The sequence below is a fragment of the Podarcis filfolensis genome (assembly GCF_964270895.1).
Source record: "Podarcis filfolensis genome assembly, chromosome: 2".
Lineage (NCBI taxonomy): Eukaryota > Metazoa > Chordata > Lepidosauria > Squamata > Lacertidae > Podarcis > Podarcis filfolensis.
In genome coordinates, this window is record NC_139605.1 from 103,994,377 (window position 1) to 104,007,548 (window position 13,172).

General features: G+C 51.7%; 1 protein-coding gene and 1 long non-coding RNA gene across 2 annotated transcripts in view; both read left to right on the forward strand.

Annotated features, from left to right (window-relative positions):
* The window catches only part of KCNH3 (potassium voltage-gated channel subfamily H member 3), a 73,840-nt gene extending 61,768 nt beyond the window's left edge, over window positions 1-12,072 (forward strand). Inside the window, exons 9-15 of the mRNA XM_083598617.1 lie at window positions 212-411; window positions 3,670-3,919; window positions 4,791-5,005; window positions 6,812-7,095; window positions 8,215-8,318; window positions 8,453-8,520; window positions 11,011-12,072. Of these exons, the coding sequence (XP_083454743.1) occupies window positions 212-411; window positions 3,670-3,919; window positions 4,791-5,005; window positions 6,812-7,095; window positions 8,215-8,318; window positions 8,453-8,520; window positions 11,011-11,613 (1,724 nt within the window). The 3' untranslated portion in view covers window positions 11,614-12,072. The remainder of the gene's footprint in view (window positions 1-211; window positions 412-3,669; window positions 3,920-4,790; window positions 5,006-6,811; window positions 7,096-8,214; window positions 8,319-8,452; window positions 8,521-11,010) is intronic.
* The window catches only part of LOC310755762, a 1,619,227-nt gene that overhangs the window by 287,231 nt on the left and 1,318,824 nt on the right, over window positions 1-13,172 (forward strand). The gene's annotated exons all lie outside the window — the stretch shown is intronic.

The window sequence follows — 13,172 nt, forward strand, 5'->3', positions numbered from 1 at the left end:
CGGGCAAGGCAGGGCGGGGAAGACCAGTGTCTTAGCTGCCATGCCTTGCTTGTGCTTTTAGGTCACATATATTGCTTGGACTTTGCACAGGTAAGCAGAACAGGGTAACCATTTATCCCACGGCAAGGGGTGGCAGAGGGGACATTCTGCTCCATGTTTGCTGGACTAGCTTTGACGCCGCTTTCCTCCCTCTCCTCTCCTTCCCCCCCAGCCTTGATGCACGCGGTAGTCTTCGGGAACGTGACCGCCATCATCCAGCGCATGTATGCGCGCCGCTTCCTCTACCACAGCCGCACGCGCGACCTGCGCGATTACATCCGCATCCACCGCATCCCTCCGCCGCTGAAGCAGCGCATGCTGGAGTACTTCCAGGCCACCTGGAGTGCCAGCAACGGCATCGATACTCGTGAGGTGAGGCAGGAGGCCTGGGCGGGGTGTGGGTCCGAACCACGAGGAAGCTTTCCCACCCAGGGGGCAGGGGATTGGGGAGAGAGAGAGCAGCTGGCGAGGAAATAGAAAAGGGGACCTCAGGAGTGCGCAAGTGGCCCAGGAACGCCGGTGAAGCCTTCTGTTCTGCTGAACGCTTCTTAAAATCAAATCCAAGGCTATACTCCTGGACACCATGCAGTTCAGGGGAGTGGCATAGTCCCATTCACTCTCTGCTTCATAGAGTTGTGATGAGGATAAAATTGGGCAAGGGGCATGATGTGCAATGCTGAACACCTTGGAATAAGCATTGGATGCATGTGAGGATGAGGATTGCAACAGAAGGAGGCACCTGGGTTTTTTTTCTGGGGGTTGAGATATGACAGGAAGATATACAGTGACGTAGCAATGAATGCATAGAAAAAAGTGGTTTGGCTATGAAGGGGGCAAGGAAATAAGAGTAGGTGAGCATAAACTAATGGAAATATTTGCTTGCCCTCAGTCCTCACTGAAATTTGCCCTCGTCGTCCTACACACTGTCTTTAACCTTAAACCAGGCATCCCCAAACTCAGCCCTCCGGATGATTTGGGGCTACAGTTCCCATCATCCCTGACCACTGGTCCTGTTAGCTAGGGGATGGTGGGAGTTGTAGTCCCAAAACAACTGGAGGGTGCCTGCCTTAAACCTTGCATTCCATTCAGAATCTTCCCCTCCGACCATCTTTCATTGCGGAACAGCTGCATCAATGGTCCCCAAACTTTTTTTGAGGGGGGCCTTGGTTCCATGAGCTCCTCCCCAGCACCCCCTACCCTGTAAACAAAAAAAAACATTAATCAGAAGAGTGGTTTACACGACCCACTGAGGATAGCATAATAAAATTCGACATAGAAACAATTGCACATTTATTCGAAATCCAGTTAAAATTATTTCATTTATTCACTTGATCCAGTGATGCCGGCTTTTCAAAGTGTTATACAGCGGCACCTCTGTTACGAACTTAATTCGTTCCGGAGGTCCGCTCTTAACCTGAAACTGTTCTTAACCTGAAGCACCACTTCAGCTAATGGGGCCTCCCACTGCTGCCCCGCCACCGCAGCGCAATTTCTGTTCTCATCCTGAAGCAAAGTTCTTAACCCAAGGTTCTATTTCTGGGTTATTGGAGTCTGTAACCTGAAGCGTATGTAACCTGAAGCATCTGTAACCCAAGGTACCACTGTAGTCACTTACACCTCCAGCGTCTCCCTGCTACCCCCTTGCCTCTTAGTGGCCCCCTAGGGAATCCCACTGCCCACTTTGGGAAAATCGCTGAGCTAGAAGGTAGCCCATTGTATCAAACTGGCCTATCAGAGCCTGGTGGGGAGGAGAAAAGGGAAGCACACCTGTGAGACCTTTTCCCAAGGATGTAAGATGAGCCCTGCATCTAGTGCAGCATCTTGTCCTCCCAGTGGTCACCCAGATGCCAGTGGGAAACCAGCAAGGAGGATTTGAGCACAATAGCTCTCTTTCCCCTTCCCGTGGCTTCCAGCAACTGGTATTCTGGAGCATCGCTTGGGTGTGGGAAGAGCTGTGTGCACATGGTGCTAAAACAGAAGGCGGGAGACATCAAAATGAGCAGCTGAATTCTGCGGCTTGTGTAAGACATTCGTATCAAGCCAAGCCTGTGTGCTGGGTTTTTGTGTGGTTTTATTCTGCTAGTCACGGAGAGGGGAAGAGCAGCCGCAGTGTCCTGGCCAGTGGAAGCTGCTTCCTCTAAGGCACACAAGGTTTCACAAAACCTCCCTGTATCTTTTCAGGCGTATGGGCTTGAAACCTGTTTCAAAACAAAACAAGCCACTGCTCATCTCGTGCTGTTTGGTGCCCACTGCAAAATTCCGCACTATCTCTGAGCTCAGATAGAAATGTAGCAGATGCAGGTGGAATTAAACAGTATGTTTGTTTTGTCACATTGACATCCCATCCCAAGGGATTCAAAGCAATGTAGAAGGTGTTATCCTCACGAGTCATGACGACGTGTACAGTCGTACCTTGGTTGTCGAGCGCCTTACGACTCAAACGTTTTGGTTCCTGAACACCACAAACCTGGAAGTGAGTGATTCGGTTTGCAAATGTTCTTTGGAACCCAAACGCCTGACGCGGCTTCCGATTGGCTGCAGGAAGCTCCTGCAACCAATCAGAAGCCACACCTTGGCTTTCTAACGTTTTCAGAAGTTGAACGGACTTCTGGAATGCATTCCGTTCAAGAACCAAGGTGTGACTGTATCAGCAATGGGCTGTGTGACTGGCTGTGGGCCCCACAATGAGGAACGACGGAGGCTTTCGATCCAGACCACCCCAGTCCAAATTTTGCATCCTAATCGTGACTTACACTGACTCTCTGCATTCAGGAAGAAAGATCTGCTGCTCCTTTTAAATCTTGGGCTGAATCACTCTTTCCAAAAGCCTCCTTCCAAAAGCTGGGGTTGAAGGGTAGAGCCGTAGAGGCCATCCATTTGGGGGGACTTGGGGTGTGTGTGTGTGAGAGAGAGAGAGAGAGAGAGAGAGAAGGAATGTGTGTGTGTGTGTGTGTGTGTGTGTGTGTAAGAGAGAGAGAGAGAGAGAGAGAGAGAAAGGAAGGAAGGAAGGAAGGAAGGAAGGAAGGAAGGAAGGAAGGAAGGAAGGAAGGAAGGAGGGAGGGAGGGAGGGAGGGAGGGAGGAAGGAAGGAAGGAAGGAAGGAAGGAAGGAAGGAAGGAAGGAAGGAAGGAATGTGTGCGTGAAAGAGAGAGAGGGAGGGAGGGAGGGAGGGAGGGAGGGAAGGAAGGAAGGAAGGAAGGAAGGAAGGAAGGAAGGAAGGAAGGAAGGAGGAAGGAAGGAAGGAAGGAAGGAAGGAAGGAAGGAAGGAAGGAAGGAAGGAAGGAATGTGTGCGTGAAAGAGAGAGAAGGAGGGAGGGAGGGAGGGAAGGAAGGAAGAAGGAGGGAAGGAAGTCACTATGGTAAGAGACCACAAACCATAGAATCTACTCTGTATTTTTCATTTTGTCCTCCATTGTGATATGGTCTCTACACTTGAATTTTAGGCACTCGGTTGCCATTAGTGGCCATGGTGGATCTTTGGGCCCATTTAACCACTCTTCTCTCACTTTCATCACTTTTGTGTGTGCTTTTGGGGAAAAGCAGTGGGGAGTGCACCACCAGTCCACGGGTTGTTGATGGTACCAGTCGTGATGCTGCCACCGTGACCATTGCCTCCCTTCCCCCCCTCCAGTTGCTGCAGAGCCTCCCGGATGAGCTTCGCGCAGACATCGCTCTCCACTTGCACAAGGAGCTGCTGCAGCTGCCCCTCTTTGAGGGGGCCAGCCGGGGCTGCCGGCGCTCCCTTTCGCTCAGCGTCCGCACGTCGTTCTGCACGCCAGGGGAGTACCTGATCCGGCAGGGGGATGCCCTTCAGGCCCTCTACCTTGTCTGCTCGGGCTCCATGGAGGTACTCAAAGACGGCACTGTACTCGCCATCCTAGGTACGGGGACCTCTTTTGTTCCTGCCCCTTCTCTTCCCTCCTAGAAGGGGTGGGATATTTGATGGCATTTGGGAGGGAGGAACAGGCAAGCAAACTCCTCTGCTTAAGACCTGCTGCATGTGGAAAACCAAAGGTTCAGACTAGGGTCTTCTCCTTGACATGAGAACGGGGCCTTCTCTGCAGTGGCTCCCCATTTGTGGAATGCTCTCCCCAGGAAAGTTTGCCTGGCACCTTCATTGTACACCTTTAGGCACCAGGCAAAAACATTCCTTTTTAACCAGGCCTCTGGTTGATCTGATTTACATCCTATGCCCTTTTAAAATATGATTTTTTTTTTTTATGTGTTGGGGTGGGGTTGCTGTTTTTATTTTTATTAGGTATTTTGTGGTTTTATATCTTGATTTTATTCTGCGAACTGCCCTGAGACCCGCGGGTATAGGGCGGTATATAAATTCAATAAATAATAATAAAAGTTTTTAGATGGAGGGAAAATTTAAGCATATCTCTCCGCAACAGCATCTTGAAGTTTTATACACCACCAAGACAACTGGAACATTTCCACCCCAAAGATGAAGATCAGATTCCCATTCTGTTCTGTGTCCCCAACTCTTAAGCCCTGCCCGTGCCACTTTCCAGTTTGGGGGTTCCTTTAGCTCCTTTTGAAAACCAGCACCCTGCTTCTCTTGCTAAGGCAATCCAGGTAGGGGCTGCAGGTTGGCAGACCCAGGTGTGCACCACCACCCTCGCAACAGGGTTCCACAGAACTAGCTTGACGGACCTTTTGATGCCAAGGGAGAAGGTGCCTCATTCAAAACTGCGGCTAGTACTATTTTGCGAGTTGGATCTCACCAATTGCCTTTCGTCCTTTCAGGTAAGGGGGACCTAATCGGTTGCCACATCTCATCCAGGGAGGAGGCGGTCCAGGCCAACGCGGACGTGCGGGGCCTCACCTACTGTGACCTGCAGTGCCTGAGCTTGCCTGGCCTTCTCGCCAGCCTGGAGCTCTACCCAGAATTTGCCAGCAAATTTCGCCACGAGCTCCCGTGCGAGCTCAGCTACAACCTGGGCGGAGGCAGCAGCTTCCAGGTGAGTGGAAAGAACAGCTGCAACAGGGAGGAAAATACTGTAAGGAGTAAGCAACAAATGCCTTTGAAAGGGTCGTGGGTGCACCAAGGCCCTTCAATGTGACCTGTTTATTGAGCATTCGTCCTGATTTGCTTGCACAAAGGGTTGGATTGTGTCTGGGTCTTTACTGAGCATTTGTTCTGATCTGTGATATGAGAAGCATTTATTCTGATCTGCTTGTGGGATGTTTACATGCCTGCCTTTTAGTCATTCATTCATTTCATGTTGTTCAATTCATTTTCCTGTTGCTTTCAAAACTGCATAATGTCCAATTCTTTTTTAAAAAAAGTTGATTGGTGACAGAATCCGCAAAACCACTTTAACTGTGCGAACCTAGTTTTCCAATATGCACTTGAACTCTTCCTACAAAACAGTGGCTTTGTGCAGACACCCGTTTGTGACACTGTCATTAGTCAGAGCTTTTTGTTCTTCAGGGCATTGCCTATTGCCCTTTCAACTTAACCTAGAAAGCATTTATCCAGATGCAGCCTCAGATACGGCTGGCCAACTCTTCAGCCCCCACTCCAGAAACAATCCAGAGCTAATAAATTACTTGCCTAGGAGTCTGATGGGTGTCTAGGAGGTTAACCTAGATTGTGTCTGAACCAGCCTCCTTGGCAGCACTGGATCATCTGGGAAGGTGGTAACAATTAGAGAGGCGAGTTCACCTAGTTCCTGCTTGCTTGGACACACCAAGCACAGCTGGTGCGTTTACCACTTTTATACCATTAGCTGAGCTCTCAGCCATTTCTTCTCTGACCCTGGCATCCCCAATTTCTGGGGAGAAATGGGCATGTAGGGTCGCATCCATGGCATGAGAGCAACGGTAGCAATGATATGATTGCTGCATTGCCAGGGCCTAGATAGTGTGAGGAATTTTCCCACTGCCCCACAAAAGTGTGTTTGCAGGCCACATACCAGCAGTGGTGAGAGCCAAAGTATGCCTGCGTACATGCACACATACCCCACCCCTGCACATCTTACTTGCTTGGATTCCAGTCTGTGGACGGAGCAAGGGAGTGTTCCCTTTCTTCACAGGCAACTTGCTTTGCTTCCATGCTGTTTAGTAGAAAGTGGGAGCTTTCTCGCCCAGCAGCAGTGGAATCCCTCTTTCCTGCTCTACTGAGCTGTACTCTCCACTCCCTGCAGTCTCCCACACAACATACACGCACGTAACACACAGAGAGAACTCATCTGATTGAAGGTGGCAGCTCAGCAGTGGGCAAACTGTAGCCACCGATTAACTGTGGGCCTAGATGTATCTCAGCAGTACTGAGCCCAATCTGGATTGATTCTGGACCTAACACAATGGATGGCCCAGAGCCCAGTCTGGAACTGACCTGAAATAAGTGGATGTAGTAAATGAACCAGGGATTCTTTCTGGAGATAGCTGGCAACTGTAGCCTCACTATGAGGACTCCAAAACTGGTCTTCATCTAGTCAAAAGATTACGCTGGAAGGCTCTGTTCAAAGTGAAGAGGTTTTTAATATCCACATGTATGTCAGGTCAGTGGAAAACCCGCACAAACACTGCAATGAATGTCACTCCTGGATGCAAGAATTCTGCCGCGTGGAAATGCAGAAAGTCACAATTGGTTTGGGCTTCTCTTGCACATGCATCTCTCTTGTAGAATCATCTCATTGCCTTATGCTCTATAGGTCAGTGTGTAATCATTTCCCCCTTTTGCAGGGGACAATTCAGAGAAGGCAGCAGGTTGTAAATGTGGCACCGGAAAAAGGTTGCATCTGCTTTTCCTTCCTTTGCAGGCTGAGACCCCATCGCTGAGCAACAGGGCACCCACCGCGTTGCTTTCCACGTTGGGGAAGGACTCTGATACTTCGTTCCCTTCACGCCGCAGAACTCCATGCTTGCCCACAGAGGCTGTGGACGAGCCCTCCAGCCCCCTGCTCCCCTCTTCCGCTGGAGGCCACAGCAATCACCCGCCACGGTCAGGCTTTCCACGCCACCCACCTCCTGAAACTTCCTCACGTCCCACGGCGTTGCGGCTACATACAGCTCCCTGCAGTGGCCCCCCAGACCTCAGCCCCAGGTAAGGAGCACACAGAAACAGACAAGATGATGAAAAGAGCAGTTGAATGGCGAACGCAGGCAGTGGCTTGGGGTAGCCTAGCTTGTTGTCTAGGCTCTGGCAATCTCTGGGTAAGATTACTGCAGTGTGTTATATGTGGGACTGCCTTTGAAACTGCAGCGCGTGCAGAATTTAGCAGCCAGATTGCTTACAGGGCAAGATGGTCTGCAGGTGTAACAGCAATGTTGGCATGACTGCAACGCCTACCAATTAGTCTACAGGCTTATTTCAACGTGCTGCTTTTGACCTATAAAACCCACAGGCAGCTCAGAACCTGCAAGAACCATCTCTCCCCACATGAATCCAGACACTGCATTCATAATCTGACATCCTTCTCACTGGGCTGTCTCCAAGGGAGTTGTGGAGGGTGAGGATACAAGAACAGGCTTTTTCAGTCGTGGCTTCCAACTTACGGCGTGTTCTCTCCTTGTACGCACGCATGGCACCCTTATTGTATGCTTTCAAACTGCAGGCAAAAATACTTCTATTTACCCAGGCCCTTTGGTCTTTAATATGGAGGGTAACCAGTTAAAAGACGAGAATAAAAAGAAATCACAGGCATGAAGCGGGGTGGTAGGAGTTGTTTTAGACACAAAAACACACACACAATTTAGGTTTTGTTTTATTGCTGTTCTTATATTTGGTTTTAATGTTCCTTGTTATTTTTATCCCTGTTATTTCTATTTTTATCCTGTAAGTTGCTTTGAGACGCTTCAGTGTAAAATGTGACTGATACAGTATAACAGATGAATAACGTGCTTCTATAGACACCGCTAAAGAGTTCCCAGCATTTGAGTTCTCACAGAGAGGGGGCATGGAAGGGTTTTTGTCCTGCAGGAAACATCTGCTGCCCGTGTGCTCTTAGTCCCCATCTGGCGTACCTGAGCCACCTGCGGCACTTGTCCCCTAAGAACCTGCCCTGCCCCTCTCAATGTGTTCTGTCCCATTATTGGAATGTAAGCTTATTGGAGTCTTCTGGTTACTCCGTAGGGACAGGCTTGGGGATCTGGGGTATAGAATTCCATCCTCCTAGGGCTGTATTTGAGCTGCTCTTTCCCCCCTTCCTATCTCCCTCTGAAGGGTTGTAGACGGCATAGAAGACGGATCCGGTTCTGACAAACCCATGTTTAGTTTCCGCCTCGGTCATTCGGGCCCGGACTACAGCAGCCCTTCACCTGGCACAGGTAAACCATTCTGCATGGCCTTACAGGGAACAAGGCATAATTAGGAAAACGTGGTAGCAGCACACAAGTCAGTGAGCTCCTGTGGGCTTCATTTCCCATGCCTTTGCTAAACCAGTCCGCTTCTCTTCTTACAGACAGCGGTCTGCTCACAATCCCCCCAGAGCTATCTGGTGCCGACACCATTGAGAAACTGCGTCAAGCGGTAAGGTTTTTTTTGTTTGTTTTGTTTTAAAGTGGTTCATATATAGGCCTGGGCAATGTATTGATACATTGCCCAGGACTGGTATGAGGGCCAGACCGTGATGGTGGCTTCACCCGCCAGTAGGGCTTTCAACTATCACCAGCCAAATGGCAATAAACCCTGATGTTGAAAAAAGCTGCACTGGCCGCAGCCGGCGAGGTGCCTGGGGAAACTGCCACAGCTCTCACAGCGGGAGCTGAGGCGCTTTAACCCAGGCATCCCCAACCTGCAGCCCTCCAGGTGTTTTGGCCTACAACTCCCATGATCCCTAGCTTAACAGGACCAGTGGTCAGGGATGATGGAATTGTAGTCCAAAACATCTGGAGGGCCGAAGGTTAGGGATACTTCAGGGCCTTGTGGGCTGCGGCCAATACAGCTGGCCCCAGGCTGCTGCTCAGCTGGGGGATGGAAGAGCTCCTGCCCCAAGCCCCCCAACGCTTGTAGGGGGTGGGTGAGCTACCTTGCCTGCTTGCCCCCCACGCCCCGAAGACTGACCAAGCGGTGGGAGTCTGTCAGGTTCTGTGCATTTGACTGCCTTCGCCTGTACGGCTGCACTGCCTCTTTCGTCTGGGGGGAGCGGGTGTCCTTCACCCCGGGAGGAAAGACGCAGCCCACCCTCCCAGGCAAAGTCCACAAGGTGTGGGGTGCAAAGCCACCCTATCTGCACCTTGCGGAGAGGGGCTGCTGGCAAGCACTGGACCTGCCAGCAGCATCAACGAGCCCCTACACTGCCTGGCTGCCTTCCACCGGGAGGGTGGGCTCTGTCTTTCTGGGTCGAAAGGTGCAACACACCCACCTTAGCGAAGGCAGCCAGGCGGTAGACCTGCTCCTACTCACGTGCAAGCAGGGTCGGGAGTCTCAGCTGGGAAGGGGGAGCACTTTAACAGAGCCCCCTTCCTTCCCGTGGGCTCCGTAAAACTGCTTGGCGGAGGCGAGGGCAGCAGTGTGCTCCTCAGCCAAGCAGTTTAAAGAGGAGGGAGGAACAAGCTGTACTGGCACCTCGCTGATACAGCTTGTTTCTCCCTCTACAGGGCAGAGTGCGATGGTGGTTTCTCACCAGCGATATACTGCTGAGTGAAGCTGTCATTGCAGTCTCCCCTCCCATACTGGTCCTGGGCGATATTCTTCTTTGGTGATCACTCGTAGCTCAGTAAGATTGTCTTCCATAATCATGGTTTTAACAATGTCCATAAGTGACTGTGGAGGCCAATTCTGGATCCACACGTCCTTCCACAGTGCAGACATTGATTTCCGGGCAGGAGCTGATCACGGTGAGGGTTTGCCAAGTGTGCCTTCCTCTTAGCACATTTCTCCCTTTCGTCCCGAGTTTGAGTGTCTTCAAAGCCCATGACACCTTTGGTAAAGGCTGTTCTCCAACTGGAGTGCTTGTATGCCAGTGTTTCCCAATTGTTGGTGTTTATACAGCGGTACCTCGGGTTAAGAACTTAATTCGTTCTGGAGGTCTGTTCTTAACCTGAGGTACCACTTTAGCTAATGGGGCCTCCCGCTGCCACCGCACGATTTCTGTTCTCATCCTGAAGCAAAGTTCTTAACCCGAGGTACTATTTCTGGGTTAGCGGAATCTGTAACCTGAAGTGTCTGTAACCCGAGGTACCACTGTACTACATTTTTAAAAATTTGCCTTGAGAGAGGCTTTAAATGTTTTGTTGACCACCAGCATTACGCTTTCCATTCTTAAGTTCGGATATATCGCCCAGCCTACCCAGTAGTATATCACGGGTGAAACAGCAGATGCTCCTCTGGTGCCAGAGAGACTCAGAAGCAGCTGGCAGGCAGCTTCGTCAAAGCGCTCCGCTCAGTGGAGCAGTTTAAGCCGCGAGGTGGGGGCTTGATCATCTGAGAAGCGGGCAGTTTAAGCAAGCCTGCTTATCAGCTGTTCAAGCACCCTCCTCCAGCTGGCACAATGGCCTCATTTGCCTTCACATGGGCAGGCCTCCTGGGAGAAAGAGGTGGCCCACCCATGTGAAAATGGACAGGCTCTGTGCACTTGGCTGCCTTCCGGCAGGAGGGTAAACTATGTATTTCCTCCTGGAATCAGGAGTAAGGAAACTGTGCGCCCGCTAGGAGAGGTACGGGCGCTTCCTCTCTAAGGTGGGGAGGAAGAAGCAGCCAAGATACACCAATATATCACAATGTCCAGAATGTATCGCAGTATTTAGCTGCTGGTGTATCACAATGTTGAAAACCAGATACAGTCATACCTTGGCTTCCGAACGCCGCAAACCCGGAAGTGAGTTTGCGAACGTTCTTTGGAATCCGAATGTCCGATTGGGCTTCCGATTGGCTGCAGGCGCTTCCGTTCGACTTCCGAGGTACGACTGTATGGCCCAGCCCTACCCTACTTCCAGGTTGCTATTGCGCCCAAGAGAAGAGTAAAAGCAAACAGAGGCTGCTAATACTCACCCGGTTTCTCCTTGTCTCGCTTCCCAGGTGGCCGAGCTCTCTGGGCAGGTTCAACAAATGCGCGAAGGCCTGCACTCCCTTCGCCAGGCCGTGCAGCTCTTCCTTCTCTCCCAGACGCCGACGCACTCGCGGGCCGACCCTTCCGCCTACGCGCCCTTTCCTCATGCAGATGCTACTCCTGCCACGCCTCTGCTAAGTCCGCTCCGAGTAGACACAGGACTCCCGCCCGCCTTCTGCCCCCACAGCGTCCCGCCCGCCCCCTGTCCTAACGGTGCCTGTGGCAGGGTACAGTGGATGTGGGCACCGCCGGCCGGACAGAGCTCGCCCTGGCCCGGCATGTACTGGGCACGGGGGCCGGGCAAGGACTCCGAGACGGTGCCCATTTCGCCGGCGGGGCACGGATCTAAGGACCAAGGAAGCAACGCACAGCTGCCAAGCCAGCTCCAAAGAGAGAGCTCCCTTTCCCGAGCTTGCTCCCCCACAGACCCTACGGGCCTCACGGAAACCAAAACTTCCAGGACTCAAGCCTGCGATTCCTCAAGCCTTGAGATGGTGCTGATTGGTACTGGGGACGATGGGTCTGTCTGCGGCGCCCCCTGCTGGCCGGAGGAGGAAGGCACGGGCCTGTGAGTCTGCTTTTGGAAACATTGCGGGGGGGGGGGGGGAGCAGTGTCTTGCAACACTGGGTGCTAACTTGCTTGGGGGAGAAGCTGAAAAGCCCCCATACGGCATTTCAAGACAGGGCTGCAGCAGCTGTCAACACAGGGACGGGAAGAAAGAACTGGAATGCAAGCTTAGGAATTCTCTGTAGCAGGCTGGAGCAAAAGCAAGACACAGAAGCTGGACCTGTCTGGATCGGGGAAATACATCCATTTCAAACTCAGATGCTTGAAATATGCAACTATATATATATATGTACACACCCACCCCAGTTTCAGCTTCTCTTCTTCCTTCTGGCACTTTGATTGTTAGATCCCACTGTGCATGCTGTTCCTCTGGTGGGAGGGCAGAGGATTTTCCTAGCCATCTGCAGCACTGGGCTAAAGTGGGCACTCGTTTTATAAAATAAAGGTACGTTTTGGACTCTGACCTCATGGTTTACTAGCTAATTACTCTTGCTTGCGGTTTATTGTCCTCAACACCAAGGGAGGAGTGAGTGGGGGGTCCCCTAGTGAATGACATAAAGTGAACAAGTAGCGTGTTAACTAGGCCTGGCCAACCTATCGATACATCACCCAGGGGCAGAGAGCAACAGCAGCTTCACCCAGCGGTATATCATGGGTGAAACCAACGCCGCTCCTGTGTCTCTCTGCCACCAGTGCTGCTTTCAACATCAGGCCACTGGTAGCAGCAGCAGTTCCACCAGCGATATACTGTAACCCGCCCAGAGTGGCTGGGGAAACCGAGTCAGGTGGGCGGGGTATACAGACGTACCTTGGATCCCGAACGCTTGGTATTTGGACGTTTTGGCTCCCAAATGCCGCAAACCTGGAAGTGAGTGTTCCGGTTTGTGAACGTTCCTTGGAACCCGAACGTCCAACAGGGCTTCCAATTGGCTGCAGGAGCTTGCAGCAGCCAATCAGAAGCCGCACTTTGATTTCCGAACGTTTTGGGATTCCATTCGACTTCCAAGGTACGACTGTAATAAAATAATGAATACTGTCGGGTCAAGCTGCCATTGTGCTCTGCCCATCATACCACAGGAGGAGGAGCTGGCTGCATCGCTGGGGCCGATACAGCTTGTTCCTCCCTTGTCGTCTTTGAACTGCTCCACAGAGGAACAGGAAGCCACATGCTCCTCAGTGGAGCAGTTTAAAGAAGCCCCCCAACATACGAGCCAGAGTGGGGGCTCCATTAAACTGTTCCCACTCCCCAGCTGAGTGAGCCACGATGCATTGCACACGAGCCAGAGAGGCATCGGGGCTCACTCAGCTGGGGGCAGGAGCCTTTGCGCCCCACAGCTGAGCAGCACAAGGAAGCTCCGGCGAGAAACCGGGGTGAGGCAGCCTGTTCGCTCCGCATGCTGGGGAGAGAAACTGTCTCTGCCCCCAGCGTTGGGAACAATCTTCATTATCCCTGGTACCAGGGTGAAACTGCCTCATTGCAGTGTTATCACCAGACTGCAATGCTGAAAACCTGACACTGCCCAGGTCTAATATTAAACCCTCATAGTTCAAAAGACATTCACA